At 44.4% G+C, this 22,472-nt stretch overlaps 1 protein-coding gene across 2 annotated transcripts in view; it reads left to right on the top strand.

Annotated features, from left to right (window-relative positions):
* Positions 1-22,472, top strand: part of snx29 (sorting nexin 29) — a 114,150-nt gene that overhangs the window by 5,737 nt on the left and 85,941 nt on the right. For both annotated transcript variants that reach the window (XM_071408654.1, XM_071408655.1), the window contains 10 exons: positions 904-1,084; positions 1,196-1,266; positions 1,731-2,000; positions 2,159-2,522; positions 2,664-2,758; positions 3,081-3,177; positions 4,543-4,631; positions 6,341-6,404; positions 6,594-6,722; positions 11,071-11,159. In XM_071408654.1, coding sequence (XP_071264755.1) covers positions 904-1,084; positions 1,196-1,266; positions 1,731-2,000; positions 2,159-2,522; positions 2,664-2,758; positions 3,081-3,177; positions 4,543-4,631; positions 6,341-6,404; positions 6,594-6,722; positions 11,071-11,159 — 1,449 coding nt within the window. The remainder of the gene's footprint in view (positions 1-903; positions 1,085-1,195; positions 1,267-1,730; positions 2,001-2,158; positions 2,523-2,663; positions 2,759-3,080; positions 3,178-4,542; positions 4,632-6,340; positions 6,405-6,593; positions 6,723-11,070; positions 11,160-22,472) is intronic.

Genomic DNA, 22,472 nt, shown 5'->3' with positions numbered 1-22,472 from the left:
GCTGTGATTAATCACGATTAATCGCAAATTCTGAATTTGCTCAAAGTCAACTGTAATTTAAGATGTTTCATACAAAGATCATCTTTAATTCGTCTAAAGCAACGGTTAGCAACATTTGGTAAATTGAGAAGGGACACTTTCACCTCAATGTCAACTAGTTTTACATTGCATTGTTGTTTTTAGACATAGATTATGTATTTAGGAAATTACAAAACTTCAAGTTTCTAGATCATTTTTTACTTCATTGGGCCTCTCCATTAGCCCTTCCTGTCCCAGTTAACAAAGCCTTGGTGATGATGGAGAGAGAACTCTGGGACACAGCTACCACGATGTTTAATAAGTCCAGTGCTGCAGAGTGAAATAGGCTGTTGTATAACACATTGTTCTAAGGCCATATGGTAATGCTATGCTAAAGAGAGACCTCCATAGCAGTTATTCACACTAATTATCAAGAACTTGAAAACTTACAGCGAACAGACTTTCAACTGTCTTGCAAGTTGGGTGTTATATAAAGAGTGAAAACTCTGTTGGCCAATAGGTGATGTGTTGGGTGACTCTATCCTCTGGGGAGTTGTTGAGGGCTTGATGACAAACTGAGGAAAAGGAGGAAGGTGTGAACATGGCTAATTAGTCAGTGGATGAATATGATGGTTTAGAACTGTGATTACTTAGATGATCTTTAAGCTTTTACTGGCTGCTCTCTGACCTTTTGATCTCTGACCTTTGACATGGCCATTCAGAAGCTTCAGTTGGTAAGAAAGGGCTTTAATTGTGTAGAAATTAGTTCAAATTATAGCTGTGTTAGAGGATATAGATCTTGGGAGTAGCAAGCAGTGGACATTCACTTTCTTTTTGGTGCATCTCTCTCTTTCTCTTTCTCTTTCTCTCTCTTCTCTCTCTCAGAGCTGACGTTCTGGCTCTATGTGAAGGAGCATCTGAACCGCCATGAGGTGCAGCGGTTCTACTCCCTGAGACACATCTCCTCTGAGCTGGGCCGCGGCCGCGCCTGGCTCCGCTGTGCCCTCAACGAACACTCACTAGAACGCTACCTACACACGCTGCTCGCAGACGGCATACGCCTCGGGTGAGAGTGTGTGTCTGTTTGTATGTCTGTATTTATCTCAGGTCAGTGTGCGTGTGTGTGTGGAGTCTGGACCTTTCTTGCCAGTATATCTTATTTCTTTGTGTTTTCAAGTACTTTTTATGAAGACTGGGCGTTTATTCTGGACGAGGAGCGAGCCAGCATGCTGCCCACCATGGCTGCAGGTGAGAGCATTACTCGGATTCCTGTGGTGAAACACATTCATGTCTCTACCATTCAGAGAGCTACTTTAGAGTAAGCCATGAGTCACAGCTGAGTCACTTATTCCCTGTGTGATATGCAGTCAGTGGTGTAATGGAGGTTGAACGCACGTAAACGCTGTTTACTCAGCTTTTTTGTATTTTGCGTAAGTGTTGACCCACCAATACGGGAAGATGCATTGAAAGTATAGGGAGTGTTATACTTAGTGTTATACTTATATACTTATGTTATACTTATCTCCGCGACCTGCAATCTGAGTTTACCCACCTATTGTGTCTAGTGCAGTGCTGATGGATTTGGATTTATGTAGCACTTTTCCAATTCTCATTGTTAGTTTGGGAGAACCAACTCACCTTATCCACTACCATTAGTGATGTGTGAACGACTAGTAACTAGACCCTCTCCTCTCTCTCCACCCTTCACACAGGACTAAACTCCATCCTGTTTGCCATCAACATCGACAACACAGACCTGAACGGTGTGACCCGGGCGGGCGGCTCCTCCTCCTCCGTGAGCCACCTCCTGAAGGAGTCCACCCAGGGCATAGGGAGCCTATGGAAGGAGTCGACCCAGGGGGTAAGCACTCTACTTCGAGAGATCAGCACCGTCACCGCTGTGGTGCCAGGCTTCACCCCTACACACTGCACCGACGGATCATCAGACCCACTGCCTATCCTGCCACGCAGCGTCTCCGCAGGTAGGGAGGAGAAATTACAAGGAACTCAGACACTGAGGGGGACAGTGCATATAAACAATTATTTATATTCAGTTCTATTCATATTATTACTCAGGGAAGGAATAATACACCAACAAACATGGAGATGAAACTGACTACATGTTTTCTCTCCTCTCCAGACTCTGGCCTGAGGAAGGAGCGACGGAGGAAAAAGAAAATCACCAACATCATCTCCTTCGACGACCTGGATGGGGGAGCGGAGGATGAGGAAGAGGTGGGGGGGGGGACTGTCACCCTCAGGAAGAGCACCACTGCTCCTCAGGTCAGTCTGGAGGAGGGTATTTACCCACTGGAGTCCTTCTCCCGCTCGCCTCTCCAGAACGGGCTGCCCGATCCTGGGATAGTCAGCTGGGTCGGGTCTCATCCTTTCTCCAGACCTCTGCCAGACACCAAGATTATTGATAATGATGAGGAGGAGGAAGAGGTATACAAGAGTAGGCCACAGCCACAGAGCCCCTTTCATGGCACGGCCAACGCTGACCAGTGAGTAACCATGGAGACTAAGGATTATACATCATCTAGCACTTTCTTAACTATACAATAAGCAAGGAGAGAAACTCCTAATCAAGAATTGATATAAACAGGTGTACTTTATCTGTGTTGTAACGTGTGTGTCTGTTACAGAGTGTCAACGTGGAGTGCCCTGCAGGCCATAACTGATAATGACAGTTCAGACATCCTCATTCCTGTGGCCTCCAGCCACTCCTACGCTCAGCCAGGTGAGGCTCCTCTCCTCTACAGCAGTGTTTCTCAACCCAGTCCTCTGAGCCCAACAGTCATTTCTTACATAACCACAGAATTTTGGTTATAATGTGTTGGTTCATATGTGTTCATTTTTGGGGATAGTTTCTATAGCAACAGCAGACTGGCGTTAAAAGAGAATAGTGGGCGAGGTTGCTTAGTGATAAAGCTCATGAGAAAACGGAGTGTAAATTTACCCAAGCTTTTGTAGAATATGGAAAGCATTATACCCAGACAGATACGTCAGCATTTAGGTACTTTCTCTCTCTCTCATTGTTTTTCACTTTCATTTTGTTTCAGTCGGCTCAGTGAAAGATACGGTTGCATTTCCTGTACAGACAGATTCCACAGGTCCAGTCGGCGACTACGAGACGACCAGATCCCAGCTACAGTTCAAGTAAGTTGTCAGTCCATTTTACATAAGCATCATCTTAACAAGGGTGGGAGGAAAACTGCACTCAGATCAATAATTTTGAGTTCAAAGCTCATCACTATGCTAAGGACCCTGGGTCTTAACACCTCCCTCTGCAACTGGATCCTGGACTTCCTGATGGGCCGCCCCCAGGTGGTAAGGGTAGATAACAACATATCCGCCACGCTGATCCTCAACACGGGGTCCCCTCAGGGGTGCGTGCTCAGTCTCCTCCTGTACTCTCTGTTCACTCATGACTGCACGGCCAGGCACGACTCCAACACCATCATTAAGTTTGCAGATGACACAACAGTTTTAGGATTGATTACTGAGACAGCCTATAGAGAGACAGCCTATAGAGAGGAGGTCAGAGACCTGGCCGTGTGGTTTCCAGGACAACAACATCTCCCTCAACGTGATCAAGACAAAGGAGATGATCGTGGACTAAAGGAAAAGAAGGACCGAGCACACCCCCATTCTCATCGACGGGGCTGTAGTGGAGCAGGTTGAGAGCTTCAAGTTCCTTGGCATCCACATCACCAACAAACTTACATGGTCCAAGCCCACCAAGACAGTCGTGAAGAGAGCACGACAAAACCTATTCCGCCTCAGGAGACTTAAAATATTTGACATGGGTCCTCAGATCCTCAAAAGGTTTTACAGCTACACAATCGAGAGCATCCTGACTGGTTGCATCACTGCCTGGTATGGCAACTGCTCGGCCTCTGACCGCAAGGCACTACAGAGGGTAGTGTGCACGGCCCAGTACATCACTGGGGCAAAGTTACCTGCCATCCAGGACCTCTATACCAGGCGGTGTCAGAGGAAGGCCCTAAAAATTGTCAAAGACTCCAGTCACCCTAGTCATAGACTGTTCTCTCTGCTACCGCATGGCAAGCGGTACCGGAGCGCCAAGTCTAGGTCCAAGAGGCTTTGAAACAGCTTCTACCCCCAAGCCATAAGACTCCTGAACATCTAATCAAATGGCTACCCAGACTATTTGCATTGCCCCCATACTCCTCCCCCCTCTTCTACGCTGTTGCTACTCTCTGTTATTATCTGTGCATAGTCACTTTAATAACTCTACCTACATGTACATATTACATCAATTACCTCGACTAACCGGTGCCTCGCTATTGTTATTTTACTGCTCCTCTTTAATTATTTGTTACTTTTATTTTTTGGGGGTCTTTTCTTAAAATTGCATTGTTGGTTAAGGGCTTGTAAGTAAGCATTTCACTGTAAGGTCTACCTACACCTGTTGTATTTGGCGCATGTGACAAATAACATTTGATTTGAGTTATTGGATGGAGATATATACGTAACCTCTCTCTCTCTGTGGTGTTACAGCTTGGAGCCCAGCCCGCCTGTCCAGAATGCACCTCTCTCCAGTGTACTGCCCAGTGCCACCCCTGGTCTACCTGAGTCAATGACAGTGGGTGTGTATGGTATACTGTACATGTGTTTGGTAATAAGAAGGGAATCCTGTATGATGATCATTTGGGCGGCAGGTAGCCTAGTGGTTAGAGCGTTGGACTAGTAACCGAAAGGTTGCAAGAGCGAATCCCCGAGTTGACAAGGTCAAATTCTGTCGTTCTGCCCCTGAACAAGGCAGTTAACCCACTGTTCCTAGGCCGTCATTAAAAATAAGAATTTGTTCTTAACTGACTTGTCTAGTTAAATAAAGGTAAAATTAAAATAAAATAAAAAATCTCTTATTCAACCAGGTGATGGCACTGCTGCGTCAGTGTGCCTCTGTGTACTCATGGTAGCCTACAGTTGACTGTAACAAAGGATGATATGAGTGAAACAGAACGGTACACTCAGAAATGCATGTCTTATTTGATAGATTTCATTTCGGTAAACAACACAACCATTAATCAACATTTTGTCCGCTCTACTGTCTTTTCAAATCTTCCTGGAATGTAAAATGCCCTGATCCAGTCAACAGTTTACACACTGTCTCTGTTTTTGACTCCAGAACGTGATTTGCGTAATTTCTTAAAGCTTAAGAGGGTAGCCCGGCTGATGCTCATATTGATGCTGTTTCCTGTGTGTGGAACACACTAAGCCTGTAATGTGAGTTAGGGCAGGGGATCTGAGTGTGGCGGCACATTTAGACCCACAGGCACATCTATAGTCATGACTCACGTCTATAGTCGAACACTCACAGATTAGGGGCTCTCAAAAGAAGAGAGCTGTGTGTGTGTATTTGTGTTTGTGTGCTTTTGTGTACAGATAGAGAACATTGTGTGCAGTAAAAAAAAATGAAAACATAATGGCGTCTGCCGTTTAACCGGATCTGTAATGGAAACCATTGTCCAAATCCATACACTGCCTGCATCACACACAAACCCACATACGCACAAGCACACACACACACAGTTGTAGTGCAACAGAGGGGCGCCTCTCTATAAAGCTCCCTAATGGATTGCCGGTGCTAACTTCCTGTGGTGAACGCATGGTTGTTGTAAATGTCACACCTCTTTCTGGAGCACTGATGTGGAATTGGGAGCTCCAGATATAATGGGGCTCTCCTCTACCTTTCTTCTTCTTCCTCATCCTCTTCTTCACCTCCTCAACCAGGCACTTTGGGTTGTAAACCTACTTTTTGAAATGCGTCTGGGGCCAAACCGCGCTCCACTTCTTCGCGCTTCCCTACTGTTAATGTAGCCAAGAGCTGATCTGCATTATTCATTTGCTTTTAATTGAGTAAATACTTTGGTATTCATAAGGCTGCCGTATCTTGGCCCTTTTTCCATAGACCTACTTCTCGCAGTGCTATATATTAGCCTATATCCGTCATGTGAATACAGAGCTGTGCTGTGACAGTATGGTGCTAAAGTGTGTTTGTATCTGGGCAGAGGTAGTATATTAGTAGCCTGGCGGGTCCCATGCTCTATGTTCTGGAGCTAACTCGTGTGTAGTCATGACAACGACAGAAGAGTTGGCTACAGGCAGCACAGTACAGTATGGAACCAGGTTAGTATTTAGGTATCAGTCAGCTCCGCTAATGATGAGACTTAAATATGAGCTGAGTAAAAGAAATGTGAACAGTAAACACTTGTACAGAGATATATATCAATTTGTTTGTGTCTGTGTTTTGTTTGTCTCAGTGTTGTTAACGGTCTCTGTCCTCTGTCCACAGTGGAGCTCCGCCAGGCCATAGTAGCCATGATGAACAGGAAGGATGAGCTGGATGATCTGAACATGTGAGATCCTCTCTGCTAATGTTGGTGGGATGAGTTGATCTTTGACGTGAAAAATCAAGGGGAATTAAGAGCTATGTATGTATGTGGTTTTTCTGAGAGTTGTGAGCAGACTGTGTATGCCAGTGTTCTGTTGTGTGTGTGTGACTGTATGCTAACAGTATTGTGCTGTTGTGTACTCCGGGGCTCCAGGTCCCTGCGCAGCCTGCTGGATGGGGAGATGGAGCACTCTGCTGGGCTGAGACAGGAGACAGATGCCCTGAGGAGACGCCTGGATGAGCTGGAGGAGAGACACACAGCCAAGGTCCAGGCTCTGGGCAGGTGGGTACCAGATCGCTGGTGGTTGTTGTTCCCAGTGGCAGCTTCCCATGGCTACAGTAGGAATATTGGTGGTTAGAGACAGACAAACCCACACTCACTGGAAACAGTCTTTAGGAGTTCAATATGTGTGTTTTTAAGTGTTGAGTATGCTGCGATGTGCACTTTTTACATTTGAGTGGTTTAGTCTTTCCGCTTCTCTACGCCTTCAAGACAAACTGGAAACTCCAGCCACTCAAACTCAAGTGCTATCCTCCACCCAAATCTGGCCTAATCGGATCAATAGTAGCTAAAAATACTGACGCTGGTAAATAAGCCCTCCCTGTGTTTGTGTCTAACAAAGCCCAGTGGATGTGAGCTGGGCTGAGCTGCTCTCATAGAGGTACCCATATTGATTCAGCACAGTGAGAGGAGTGGGTACTGTGCTGGTTAAGACGTGGGCCACACACTGACTGAGGCAGTGCTTCTGACGTGCATTCTGAAAGTATTCAGACCCCTTGACTTTTTCCACATTTTGTTACGTTACAGTCTTATTCTAAAATGGATTAAATGCAAAAAAAATCCTCATCAATCTACACACAATACCCCATAATGAGAAAGCGAAAACAGATTTTTTTTTTTGTGCAAATGTATACAAAATATATATTTTTTTAACATAAGTATTCAAACCCTCTGCTGTGAGACTCGCAATTGAGCTCAGATGCATCCTGTTTCCATTTGATCATCCTTGAGATGTTTCTACAACTTGATTGGAGTCCACCTGTGGTAAATTCAATTGATTGAACATGAAAGCCACACACCTGTCTATATAAGGTCCCACAGTTGACAGTACATGTCAGAGCAAAAACCAAGCCACGAGGTCGAAGGAATTGTCCGTAGAGCTCCGAGACAGGTCTGTGTCGAGGCACAAATCTGGGGATGGGTACCAAAACATTTCTGCAGCATTGAAGGTCCCCAAGAACACAGTGACCTGAGCAATCGGGGGAGAAGGGCCTTGGTCAAGGAGGTGACCAAGAACCCGATGGTCACTCTGACAGAGCTCTAGAGTTCCTCTGTGGAAATGGGAGACCCTTCCAGAAGGACAACCATCTCTGCAGCACTCCACCAATCAGGCCTTTATGGTAGAGTGGCCAGACGGAAGCCACTCAGTAAAAGGCACATGACAGCCTGCTTGGAGTTTGACAAAAGACACCTAAAGACTCAGACCATGAGAAACAAGATTCTCTGGTCTGATGAAACCAAGATTGAACACTTTGGCCTGAATGCTAAGCGTCACGTCTGGAGGAAACCTGGCACCATCTCTACGGTGAAGCATGGTGGTGGCAGCGTCATGTTGTAGGGTTGTTTTTCAGCGGCAGGGACTGGGAGACTAGTCTGGATCGAGGGAAAGATGAACGGAGCAAAGTACAGAGAAACACTTGATGAAAACCTGCTCCAGAGCGCTCAGGACCTCAGACTGGGGTGAAGGTTCACCTTCCAACAGGACAACCACCCTAAGCGCACAGCCAAGACAACGCAGGAGTGGCTTCGGGACAAGTCTCTGAATGTCCTTGAGTGGCCCAGTCGGAGCCCGGACTTGAACCTGATCGAACATCTCTGGAGAGACGCTCCCCATCCAACCTGACAGAGCTTGAGAGGATCTGCAGAGAAGAATGGGAGAAACTCCCCAAATACAGGTGTGCCAAGCTTGTAGCGTCATACCCAAGACGACTTAAGGCTGTAATCGCTGTGAAAAGTGCTTCAACAAAGTACTGAGTAAAAGGTCTGAATACTTATGTAAATGTAATACTTCAGTTTAGTATTTTTTTTATAAATGTGCAAAAGTTCTAAAAACCTGATTTTTGCTTTGTCATTATGGGCTATTGTGTGTAGATTGATGAGGGGAAAAAACAATTTAATACATGTTAGAATAAGGCTGTATCGTAACAAAATGTGGAAAAAGTCAAGGGGTCTGCATACTTTCCGAATGTACGGTATGTAACACTGACTGACTGAGGCACATGTTTGCACGCACGGACACATACACACGTGCAGAGAAATCCTATTCCCTACCAGCATGGAGCTCCGGCCAGTCTCCCAGTGACGTTAGCAGAGCAGAAACTAGAACTCACCCAGGCTGGCGGGTAGGCACGCAGCCAGGAGAGAGCGGGCCTGGCCAAGGAGAAAGTGGTCCTTCTCTCTGTTTGGTGGGTGGTTAGAAGAAACCCACTGAGAGAAGACTAAAGAGAGATCGTGAGTTTTTCTTATTGTCATTCAGCGTTTCCTGAAGGTTGTTGGGAATGGAATATTTTGATGTACTGTTAAGAAAACACCTAAGGTTTGGGCGGTTTTACTGTAGTTGTTGAGAGGATTTTTGTTGTTTTGCTGCTTTGTGAAGTCAATTATCCAGCTGAAGTTCTCCCACTTTGAACAATCTTCTACTGTACACTGTCTGCCTAACTTTACTGTGCTGTGGGCATTGAACAAGAATGTTTATGAAAGGAAAACCAAAGTACATGTTTGAAGCATTGTTTGCAGAGCATATAAATAAGGGGTTCTCAAACATCTCCTCAGTGAATCCCCTGAACTAAGTCACCTAATTCATCTAGTCAAGTGCTTGATGATTAGTTGACAATTTGTATCAGGTGTGCTATCTGTGGAATAGTTAAAATACATTGAACGAGAGGTTTGAGAACCCCTGCTCTAAATTGCTCTTAGTCTTAAACATCCTTTATTTTGGCTTTGTTTTGTTTTATCCTCTGAGTGTATTACTGTAATGTTTTCTCTAACTGGAGCAGCTTTATAGCATATGTTGTTTTTTTTAACTGTCAAATCCAAATAAAACCTCTGTGACCTCTATCCCAGAAGCCCTCAGTAGAGGTCACAGGAAGTTGTGTTGCGTCTCTTCCTGCCTCTCACTCTCTCTGATATCTGGGCTTTTCCTCACGCCGTCTGAGACTCACTCCACTGATCCAATTTCACTAATGGGTTTAGAGAGCGTCCATTTAGACAGAGAGCTTTTTGGGCGGAATACCCTCCATGTTAAACGCCCTCAACCACACGTGCCGGTTGTATAATACACAGGAAGGTGAGTGCTGTAGGATGCCTTTGAAACTTTCAGGGACACTTGTACCGTAATGTAGAATGATGAACCCATATAAAAATGATTGTCTGCGACATATTCTACACTTCCAGGGAAATTGAATTTGGTCAGATACTGTGGATTTGGGTGGGGTTTGTGTAATAACACAGCTTCTACATTATCCTCATAGGATGTTCTCTACATTGTCTTTCCTGCGGGGACACCTTTTATATTACTTTACAGTACAACAGACGGCTACATAGTGATAAACTACATAGACCCATATGGCCTGTAGGTTGCTCTTATTATATAGATATACCTGTCTGTCAATATGGAATTTCTCTCTGTTTCTACGTCTCTTCTGTGTCTTTAGTTGTATCATTGTATCTCTACCTCTAGATGTAGAGGAGATTTGTGTTTCAGTCCAGTTCCTCAGGCGTCTGGTTCCTGAGCGAGCCATTTATAGTTTATATATCCTGCAGTACACATCCTGCAGTCAGCCTCTATCTCTCCAATGTAACATTAGACATGTACAGGAGACGTGTGTGTGGGCTTACACACACAAAGCGGACCTGTGGGATTGTGTGTGTATGTGAGACGGGCTTACATGAGTTAAAGCCAACCTGTGTGTTTGTGTGTGACTGTTAACCTGCCTGTGACTCAGCAGGAGGGCACATTCTGAGATCGATGAGACGCACCTGAGCCGTGGAATCCCCTCCCTCGCCTCCGGAACGCCAGACCATTTATTACCTTTAATTAAATGGCAGCGGAATTGTGTCTCGGCTCGCCGACTCCGATAACAACGGCCCAATCGTCCCACCGAGAGCTCATCAGCCGGCTTTCAGAGATCTCCCATCCCGAGTGTCCTTTGTAGGGGTAAAATGGGATGCGATAAGCAGGGTACAAAGAGCAGGGGAGGAAGGCAGGTAGTTATTATTTACAGCACTGTAATTCTCTTAGATTCTGATTGATTTTCCCTCAAACCAACAGTAATCATCCGCACAGGCCCTGTAAGAACATATACCGCTACACACTTTTTCTGAACATACACACACACACACACTTGCACCACCCTTGTGCACAGTCTCCAGTGACAGTAAGCAATCACAGAAAACCTGTAGGGCTGCATGTATAATCCAGCTCCAGAGATGGGCTGGGGTTTACAAGGCTGTAAGCCCGCCACATACACAGGAACCAACACAGTTACTGTTCCTGTCTGTGTAATGTTCCAGTCTGCTGCTCTCTCTGTCTGGGCATAGGCCTTGATTCTCTGTTTGTGTGTGTCTGCAGGGAGAACGAGGTCCTCAAGGTCCAGCTGAAGAAATACGTGGGAGCTGTCCAGATGCTGAAGAGAGAGGGGAGCCAAGGAAACGACACTGGTAAGACCACACACACACTCTCTACACTATCCAGGCGGTATTACAGCCGGCCGTGATTGGGAGTCCCATCGTCATCCGGGTTAGGGTTTGGCCGGGGTAGGCCGTCATTGTAAATAAGAATTTTTTCTTAACTGACTTGCCTAGTTAAATAAAGTTTAAATAAAATAAATAAATGTATCTAAACAGGGCAGGAGAAATATCTTCTCTTTTGCATGACAAGGTCAGTGTTGCGCCACCACTCAAGGACGTGAGTGGATAATAAGCCTGGTTTGAGATATGCCTCTGTGATACGTAATTAGTTTCCCTCCTTTTGTTACTTAGTCATTTTGGGGAATTTGGATAAAAGTGACTTTCTCTCATGTTGCCTGGGGATAAATCCACGCTGTGCAAAGGGTACAGAGATAAGACTGTTATATCAAAGGCAAACAAAATCAACATGGCAGATTATGTAGGGAGACAGAATGCCTAATGACATTTTGGGAGGAGAGACGGTGGTTATCAGTACTGTTCTCGGGTCCTGTCGACACTGGTATCTCTGGTATCTCCCTTCTACAGAGACAGGGATTCTCCTCAGGCACTGTGTGGGACACCCGTAAGGCACAAGGATGCCTAGGATATCGGCCAATTTAAAACGTGACTTGTGTTTTTAGAATCGTGATGTAATGTGCTTGTGGATGTTCAGCATTGTTGGGTTGTTTTTTAAGTGTTTCATATCAGGATCATTGCTTTTGTGTAAGTATCAAATATATAAATAATTGTTATATTTGTTGAAATAAATCATGTTTTTAGTTGAAAAAGGTGACTTGGCTTCTGCCACTAGTTAAGGGGAAACATGCACACAATGGTTAGAAAAATATCCCAGACACACATTATCTCATCTCTCAGGTCTCAGCAATTATGTAGTAGTCAGACTCATCAAATCTCCAACATGGATGTTTATGTCTAAAGTGACACGTGGAGCAATGCTCTGGGACACTGACAATGTGTAATAATGAATGGGCTTCCGGCAGGCTGTAGAATCCTGACTGAGGTTCCTTTTCGACACTAATCAAGGGCCTCCACACAGCCACCGCCTGATGAATTACCCACAATCCTCCTCAGCCTTTCATGGTCCCCAGTGGAGTCTGGCCCAACAGTGTACATAGTGACGCTCTTGATATAAATATCCCAATTTGGCTTTTCCCTTGTTCTCTTTCGCTTTCTTCTTTCTCTCTCTCTCCCTCGCTCGCTCTGTCTCTCTCTCAAATCAAATAAATTTTCAGCAGATGTCACAAAGTGCTATACAGAAAACCCCAGCCTAAAACCCCAACCAGCAAGCAATGCAGTGTAGAAGCACGGTGGCTAGGAAAAACTCCCTAGAAAGGTAGGAACCTAGCAAGTAACCTAGAGAGGAACCAGGTTCTGAGGGGTGGCCAGTCCTCTTCTGGCTGTGCCGGGTGGACATTATAAGAGTACATGGCCATTAAGGCCAGATTGTTCTTTAAGATGTTCAAACGTTCATAGATGATCCGGCAGGGTCAAATAGTAATCACAGTTATTGTAGAGCGTGCAACAGGTCAGTACCTCGGTAGTAAATGTCTGTTGGCTTTTCATAGCTGAGCATTCAGAGGTCGAGACAGCAGGTGCGGTAGAGAGAGAGAGTCGAAAACAGCAGGTCCGGGACAAGGTAGCACGTCCGGTGAACAGGTCAGGGTTCCATAGCCGCAGGCAGAACAGTTGAAACTGGAGCAGTAGCACGACCAGACTGGGGACAGCCAGGAGTCATCAGGCCAGGTAGTCCTGAAGCATGGTCCTAGGGCTCAGGTCCTCTGAGAGGGGAGGACCTCTCTCTCTCGCTCTTGCTCTCGTTCTCGGTCTCGTTCTCCATCTCTGTAGAAGTGTAGAACACAGGCATACTGAATCCCCTTTCCCCCCTGCATCCCTTCTGTCTCTATTGCTAATGATGTGCCATACTCCATCAGGCTTTGGTGTTGAGTTACAGCTGAAAGAGATGAGAGGGGAAACAATGAAATTGATGCACAAGCGCTACAATACAGGCTTTGTTTCATGTCCTGTCAACACTGTTCACCTGATCATCGCGCAGCCTTTTGAAACTCCTCTAATGATGCAGCTCAATCCAGATGTCATCTTTTGAACGCAGCTCAGGCAGAGACAGGCTACTGACAACCCATCTGAAACAGCTTTCCTCTCGTTAAACTCGACGCTGTTTTCTCTTCCCTCCTCCTGACGTCTCGTCTATCCACGTTTGTTTGGATTCTCCCCAGCTGTTGCCGTAGATTGTGTGTGTCACGGTGTCTGTATGTTATTGCTGTGTGACTGACTGACTGACAGCGGCGTGAAGGGAAGGCATGCCACATTGTTCCCATGTGGCGTGTATCATTATGTGTGGTTATGGGATGAGACAGATTGTATGGGATGATTAGTATGGTGTATATAGTCAACTAATATGTCTCTCAGTCTTTAGGAAGCTCTTAGAAAATACCCTAGAGCCACTGGCATAGTCATGCTGTACAGTAATTCACAGTAAGCTATGAATTCTCTTGGGATATACAGTGCCTTCACAAAGTATTCACACCCTTTACTTTTCCCCCAACATTTTGTTGTTTTACAGCCTGAATTTTAAATTAATTAAATGTAGTTGTTTTTGTCCCTGGCCTACACACAATATGCCATAATGTCAAAGTGGAATAATGTTTTTAGAATTGTTTTGGTACAAAGCTGAAGTATCTTGGGTCAATAAGTATTCAACCCCTTTGTTATGTCAAGCCTAAATAAGTGCAGGAGTAAAAATGTGCTTAACAAGTCACATAATAAGTTCCATTGGCTCACTCTGGGTGCATTAATAGTGTTTAACATAATTTTTTAATGACTGTGCCCCACACATACATTTATTGGTAAGGTCTCTGTCGAGCAGTGAATTTCAAACACAAATTCAACCACAAAGACCAGGGAGAGTTTTCCAGTGGCTTGCAAAGAAGGGCACCTATTAGTAGAAAAAAAGCAGGCATTAAATATCCCTTTGCGCATGGTAAAGTTCTTAATTAACACTTTGGATTGTGTATCAGTACACCCAGTACCTACAAGGATACAGATGTCCTTTCTAACTCAGTTGCCGGAGAGGAAGGAAACCGCTCAGGGATTTCACCATGAGGCCAATGGTGACTTTAAAACAGTTACAAAGTTTAATGGCTGTGATAGGAGAAAACTGAGGATGGATCAACAACATTGTAGTTACTCCACAATACTAACCTAATTGACAGAGTGAAAAGACACCCTGTACAGAATACAAATATTCCAAAACATGCATCCTGTTTGCAACAAGGCACTTAAGAAAAAAAGAAATACAACGTGTAATGTTTGGGGCAAATCCGATACAACACATTACTGAGTACCACTCTCAATATTTTCAAGCATAGTGGTGGCTGCATCATGTTATGGGTATGCTTGTGATCTGGGGAGTTTTTCAGGATAACAAATAAATATAATGGAGCTAAGCACAGGCAAAATCCTAAAGGAAAAACTTCAGTCTGCTTTCCACCAGACACTGGGAGATGAATTTACCTTTCAGCAGGACAATAACATAAAACACATTGCCAAATCTACACTGGAGTTGCTTACCAAGAAGACAGTTAGTAGCTTGAAAATCTACTTGAAAATCTATGGCAAGACCTGAAAATAGTTGTTTAGCAATGATCAACAACCAATTTGACAGAGCTAGAAGAGTTTTGAAAAGAATAATGGGCAAATGTTGCACAATCCAGGTGTGGAAAGCTCTTAGAGACTAATCCAGAAAAACACAAATCTGTAATTGCTGCCAAATGAGGTTCTAACATATATTGACTTAGGGGGTTGCATAGTTATCTAATCAAGATATGATTATTTTATTATTCCTGATGTTTATTTATTTATTTATTTTTACAAATGTCACCCCCCATTTTGGGTAGGCCAGGGTGTGATTAGGGTGGGCATTCTATGTGTTATATTTCTTTGTTTTTGGCCGAGTGTGGTTCCCAATCAGAGGCAGCTGTCTGTCGTTGTCTCTGATTGGGAATCATACATAGGCAGCCTTTTTTCCTTTGTATTTTGAGGGTAGTTATCTTTGTTAGTGGCACTATAGCCCTAGTAAGCTTCACGGTTGTTTCTTTGTTTCTTGTTTTGTTGGCGACATTTACATAAATAAAGGAAAATGTACACTCACCACGCTGCACCTTGGTCCGGTCATTTCCACGACGACGCCCATGACAACAAATGTTATAATTTTTCTTCCACTTTGACATTACAGAATATTTAGTGTAAATTGTTGACCCCCCAAAAAATATTTAAATCAATTTTAATCCCACTTTGTAACACAACAGAATGTGGAAAAAGTCAAGGGGTGTGAATACTTTCTGAGGACAATGTACTTCCATTTCTGAGCATGCAATACATATGAACATTTTCTATACAGAATGTTTAGCTAAACTCGCTGTAGGCTTGAGATATGCATCAATTTAGCAGTGGTTCCCCATATTTCAAGTATCAAATCCAATGAAGTAAGCAAAATCCGAGTACGCATAAACCAATGAAACACTGGCCACAGAGGCAGGATATGAGGGTCAACTTTCTCTGTCCCAAGGTCAGGATTCAACCTTCTTCATTTCATCTTTGTGATTCTCTCCTTCCAGTATCTGTTTACATTTAAGGTATTAATCTCAAACGCATATTATTTCTTCCTCTCCTAAATTAGATTTAGACGCTCTCTGACCCCTGCTAGATTAATCTGTGCTGGAGCGTCTCACTTCATACGCTTTAATACCTCCATTTATAAGAAGCCCTCGACAGGCGGGATTAATCTCAGTTCAGAAAACAGATTACGGCGGCAGTTAAAAACGAATCAACACACAAAGTGACGTTACTTCTCATGCTCCTTTGACAGACCGACAAGCTACTTAATGAAGGAAGCAACCAGTAGCATTTTTCACCTACGCGACTCAGGCCGCCAGAGAAATGTTACTAATTCATTACACACACACACACTGCCATATCTATCAGACCTTCCACGCCGTAGGGTCATTGGTGTGTGTGTGTGTGTGTGTGTGCGCGCCCACACGTGTGTAATGGTGTTTATTGTGTTTGTGTTGACTAATGTCAGTTCCTGGGGGTTGATGGGATGAGTGTTTATTAAACAGACGGTGCGTGTATGGGAGATTGGGGTTTGTGCCACCACCATGGAGCCTCTTAATGAAACAGAACTGTGTGTGTGTGTGTGTGCGTGCGTGCGTATTTATTTATTTTGCTTGAATAGAGAGGCTTGTTTATTAAACCAGAAAGTGTGTGTTGGTGTGTGAGAGGCTCTTTATTAACCAGCCGGTGTGTGTTTACCTGGGTGGAGGGGTGTTACAGAGACAGGTGGGCCAAGGTGGTCAGCTGAAGGGGACCGGGTGGGGCAGCAGGTCTCATCACCTGAGCTGTACAGTGTTAATGAACATTTTAATGAACGACCGCATGCCAGAGATGGTTCAGTGTCATTGTGTACTGTAGCCTCCCACCTGGCCAATCTCATGAGGGGGAGATGATAGGGCATGAAAAGGGAGAGTAGACGGGGTGAAGTGGGAGATGAGGGGGTGGTTGAGGGTGGCGGGGAGAGTAAGAGGGGACAGAGCCTCAGGCTGCTGCAGGGCGTCAGGTGAAATACCTGGAGGAGACCTCCGAGATGCACCTCTCTTCTACGTCCCCCGTGGTGTTTATCAGCTAGGCCTATCCTTCCAACACCTGGTCCCCTATGCACGCATGAACACACACTTGCATGGACGCGCACACACACACACACACACACACACACACACACACACACACACACACACACACACACACACACACACACACACACACACACACACACACACACACACACACACACACACACACACACACACACACACACACACACACACAGTCAGTAAGGGATTACATCTGGCTCCAGTCTGGGGAACCTGTGTTGTATTAACAGGGTAGCCAGTCATTTACTGCATGACTGCCCAGCCTGATAACCATTTGATATTCAGCACGCAGAGGAGAGGAGTGCCTAACACTGTTCAGATGAAAGGATGGGGAAAATGTGTTGTGGGCACGTAGGCTGTTCTTTACTAAACTTGTTTTGTCATTGTCACAAAGTCACTGGGTGGAGTAGCTGCGTGTGTTTGTGTGTGTGACTGTGGGAGGGAACTAATTCTAACTGCGTTTGTGTGCACAGTCTGTGTGTGTGACTGTGTGTGACCTAGAGCTGGGTGATATTGACAGAAATCACAACAAATTTACTGAATTATCACAATAACAATAAATGGAACGATATGTTTATAACATTTAATGTGCACCACAGTAATTTTTTAAATATTACCCTTTAAACTACTACTACTATTTTGAATGTTGTAGCTATCAATTGTTAACAATCACAAATATTAGCAAACGTTTCATTTCAAACTTTCTATTAGGGCCCTATAGGTTATTTATCATAATGAACGATATCAGAAAAATGTCCACAATAAGTTGTCGGTGTTGATAATTTTAGGTTTATTGTCCCAGCTCTAGTGTGCACTCTGAGTGTGTGTTTTATAATCACACCAACAGCTGTATGTGTCAGCCACCTGCCGTTACTCAGATTAAACTCAACTTCAGAGGGCCTGCGCAGCACCGCTGCGGCAGCTCGCAAGATGGGCGGGGCTTAGTGATGTCACAGAGACGTCAGAGGCGCTGGGCAGTGACCATAATCAAAGTTAATCTGTGATCTCCCAGGGATACAGAGAGAGGTGATAATGAAATCAAGGAGACACCCTGCTGCCAGCAATGGTTTGGGTCTCACGGTGCGTCCCTTTCAGATGCATTGCACCTGTACTACCATTGCTGTACCTCAGTTCCACCTCGCAAAGTTTGCATTTCCTTCTCATTTAACTTCTCAAAGTATTGCCATACAGGACTTTCCAACTGTTGGCAATGACTTAGTGGTGGAGAGTCGACTCCAAAATAATTGATTCCTCGACTGCTTGCACATCGACTCCCGGTGTCAACTCCCGTTTCTGAATATCACGATTCGATTTCGCAAGGAATCGGCTCCTAAGATTCACAATTTTTGAACGGAGGAGACTGATTAGTTGCCGTACTAATGAGAACACAAACAGTTAACATCTTTCATGGTGAGCTAGCGAGGGATGCAGAGAGATGGGAGAGGCACAGGGTCGGACACCAGGCAGACAGTCAGAACCATGCACTAGGCCGGCAATCAAAAGCTGCATCTCGCAATGGAATTCCTTATCTCACAATTTCTTGGCTTACAATGTCTCGCAACTTCAGTAAACCAGGGCCTATCATCAATGAATAGTCTATGGTATTCTACACGCAACAGACCTAAGACTGAACACACACTCACATTATTAGTGAAGAGAAAGAGCATGAGAGCAAGCGCGAGTCTGTATCACATTAGTGGAAACCAAATTTGTTCTCAGGGCAGGTCTGCTGGTTTTGACTAGCAGAAGTAACTTTTTGGAGCCGGGTAAGAGAACTTACACAGCAGGTTAGGAGAATTAACGTGGCAGGTTAGGAGTATTAGGTTAAGGTTAGGAAAGGGTTAGATAAAATTGTCCCCGGCAACACGACAACCAGCTCTGCCCTGAGAACTGTCTTGATTTCCACTAATGCGATACTGCCAGGAACGAGGGAGAGAGAGAAGGGGACAGGCAAACTGTGGTGCGCATACACTACTGGTCAAAAGTTATAGAACGCCTACTCATTCAAGGGTTTTTCTTTATTTTTACTATTTTCTAGATTGTAGAATAATAGTGAAGACATCAAAACTATGAAATAACACATATGGAATCATGTAGTAATTTTATATTTGAGATTCTTCAAATAGCCACCTTTTGCCTTGATTACAGCTTTGCACACTCTTGGTACCCCCCCGTGCAAGTGTAATTAAATGAGCAGTTAGCATTTGATTAAAGCTGTGATTAAATGTGATTCATCATGTGTATCATCATAATCTGATGATATGGAACATGCGGTACATGTTACGCTACACACTCCAAATATAGGCTACATCTGCTGGCTCTTGATGTTCCATATTTTTATGTATTACTATTCCATTGTATCAATCAGATTAGTGTTTTGTTGTTCAAAGAGCTCTTTGAACTTGTTCATTGACGTTTTGTTATGGTGTTATCAGCTGAATCAGTTTTAATTGAGTGTGTTGTTTGATAGCCTGGCGTTGAGCCAGGCTCTTTGGTTTAGAAGTCACGAAGGGTTGGCTTAGACCAGATTTCTCATCATAACGGGGAGAATTCTGTTTCTCCGTTTAATTTGATTCTGTTGTATTTTGCACAATGTTCAGGGCCTTACAGAATATCTGGAAACCATTGTGTCATATAACGGGGATTAGGTGTGAACTACTAAAGACTGTGAACCCAAATAAGGAAGATATTTGTAAAGCGTTGTACTTCTATCAAATTGTTTGTCAAATGAAAGTTAAGAGTCTATATTTTGGAAGAAAGGCATAGATACATTTTTCAAATCAAAGTCAAATGTATTTATATAGCCCTTCTTACATCAGCTGATATATTAAAGTGCTGTACAGAAACCCAGCCTAAAACCCCAAACAGCAAGCAATGCAGGTGTAGAAGCATGGTGGCTAGGAAAAACTCCCTAGAAAGGCCAAAACCTAGGAAGAAACCTAGAGAGGAACCAGGCTATGAGGAGTGGCCAGTCCTCTTCTGGCTGTGCCAGGTGGAGATTATAACAGAACATGGCCAAGATGTTAAAATGTTCATCAATGACCAGCATGGTCAAATAATAATAATCACAGTAGTTGTCGAGGGTGCAACAAGTCAGCACCTCGAAATGTAAATGTCAGTTGGCTTTTTATAGCCGATCATTGAGAGTATCTCTACCGCTCCTGCTATCTCTAGAGAGTTGAAAACAGCAGGTCTGGGACAGGTAGCATGTCCGGTGAACAGGTCAGGGTTCCATAGCCACAGGCAGAACAGTTGAAACTGGAGCAGCAGCAAAGACAGGTTGACTGGGGACAGCAAGGAGTCATCATGCCAGGTAGTCCTGAGGCATGGTCCTAGGGCTCAGGTCCTCAGAGAGAGAGAAAGAAAGAGAGAATTAGAGAGAGCATACTTAAATTCACACAGAACACCGGATAAGACAGGAGAAATCCTCCAGATATAACAGACTGACCCTAGCCCCCCGACACATAAACCACTGAAGATATCCCTCTAGTGGTGTGGGGGCTGTGCTTTGGCAAAGTGGGTGGGGTTATATCCTTCCTGTTTGGCTGAGACAGGAGGGGTCAGGAGACACTGTGGCCCCATCCGATGATACCCCCAGACAGGGCCAAACAGGAAGGATATAACCCCACCCACTTTGCTAAAGCACAGCCCCCACACCACTAGAGGGATATCTTCAACCACCAACTTACCATCCTGAGACAAGGCCGAGTATAGCCCACAAAGATCTCCGCCACGGCACAACCCAAGGGGGGGTGCCAACCCAGACAGGAAGACCACGTCAGTGACTCAACCCACTCAAGTGACGCACCCCTCCTAGGGACGGCATGGAAGAGCACCAGTAAGCCAGTGACTCAGCCCAGTGGAGAGAGGGGAACCGGCCAGGCAGAGACAGCAAGGGCGGTTCGTTGCTCCAGTGCCTTTCCGTTCACCTTCACACTCCTGGGCCAGACTACACTCAATCATATGACCTACTGAAAAGATGAGTCTTCAGTAAATACTTAAAAGTTGAGACTGAGTCTGCGTCTCTCACATGGGTAGGCAGACCATTCCATAAAAATTGAGCTCTATAGGAGAAAGCCCTGTCTCCAGCTGTTTGCTTAGAAATTCTAGGAACAATTAGGAGGCCTGCGTCTTGTGACCGTAGCGTACGCGTAGGTATGTACGGCAGGACCAAATCGGAAAGATTAGGTAGGAGCAAGCCCATGTAATGCTTTGTAGGTTAGGAGTAAAACCTTGAAATCAGCCCTTGCCTTAACAGGAAGCCAGTGTAGGGAGGCTAGCACTGGAGTAATATGATCAAATTTTTTGTTTCTAGTCAGGATTCTAGCAGCCGTATTTAGCACTAACTGAAGTTTATTTAGTGCTTTATCATGGTAGCCGGAAAGTAGAGCATTGCAGTAGTCTAACCTAGAAGTAACAAAAGCATGGATTAATTTTTCTGCATTTTTGTACAGAAAGTTTCTGATTTTTGCAATGTTACGTAGATGGAAAAAAGCTGTCCTTGAAACAGTCTTGATATGTTCGTCAAAAGAGAGATCAGGGTCCAGAGTAACGTCGAGGTCCTTCACAGTTTTATTTGAGACGACTGTACAACCATCAAGATTAATTGTCAGATTCAACAGAAGATCTCTTTGTTTCTTGGGACCTAGAACAAGCATCTCTGTTTTGTCCGAGTTTAAAAGTAGAACGTTTGCAGCCATCCACTTCCTTATGTCTGAAACACAGGCTTCTAGCGAGGGCAATTTTGGGGCTTCACCATGTTTCATTGAAATGTACAGCTGTGTGACATCCACATAGCAGTGAAAGTTAACATTATGTTTTCGAATGACATCCCCAAGAGGTAAAACAATAGTGGTCCTGAAACGGAACCTTGAGGAACACCGAAATGTACAGTTGATTTGTCAGAGGACAAACCATTCACAGAGACAAACCGATATCTTTCTGACAGATAAGATCTAAACCAGGCCAGAACTTGTCCATGTAGACCAATTTGGGTTTCCAATCTCTCCAAAAGAATGTGGTGATCGATGGTATCTAAAGCAGCACTAAGGTCTAGGAGCACGAGGACAGATGCAGAGCCTCAGTCTGACTCCATTAAAAGGTAATTTACCACCTTCACAAGTGCAGTCTCAGTGCTCTGATGGGGTCTAAAACCAGACTGAAGTATTTTGTATACATTGTTTGTCTTCAGGAAGGCAGTGAGTTGCAGTGCAACAGCTTTTTCTAAAAATTGAGAGGAATGGAAGATTCGATATAGGCCGATTAGTTTTTTAAAATTTTCTGGGTCAAGATTTGGCTTTTTCAAGAGAGGCTTTATTAATGCCACTTTTACTGAGTTTGGTACACATCCGGTGGACAGAGAGACATTTATTATGTTCAACATAGGAGGGCCAAGCACAGGTAGCAGCTCTTTCAGTAGTTTAGTTGGAATCGGGTCCAGTATGCAGCTTGAAGGTTTATAGGCCATGATTATTTTCATCATTGTGTCCAGAGATATAGCACTAAAACACTTGAGTGTCTCCCTTGATCCTAGGTCCTGGCAGAGTTGTGCAGA

Source organism: Salvelinus alpinus, chromosome 7, assembly GCF_045679555.1.
Source record: "Salvelinus alpinus chromosome 7, SLU_Salpinus.1, whole genome shotgun sequence".
Classification (NCBI taxonomy): domain Eukaryota; kingdom Metazoa; phylum Chordata; class Actinopteri; order Salmoniformes; family Salmonidae; genus Salvelinus; species Salvelinus alpinus.
Note: the sequence above shows the minus strand (reverse complement) of the source record. Positions and strands in the feature narration are given on the sequence as shown.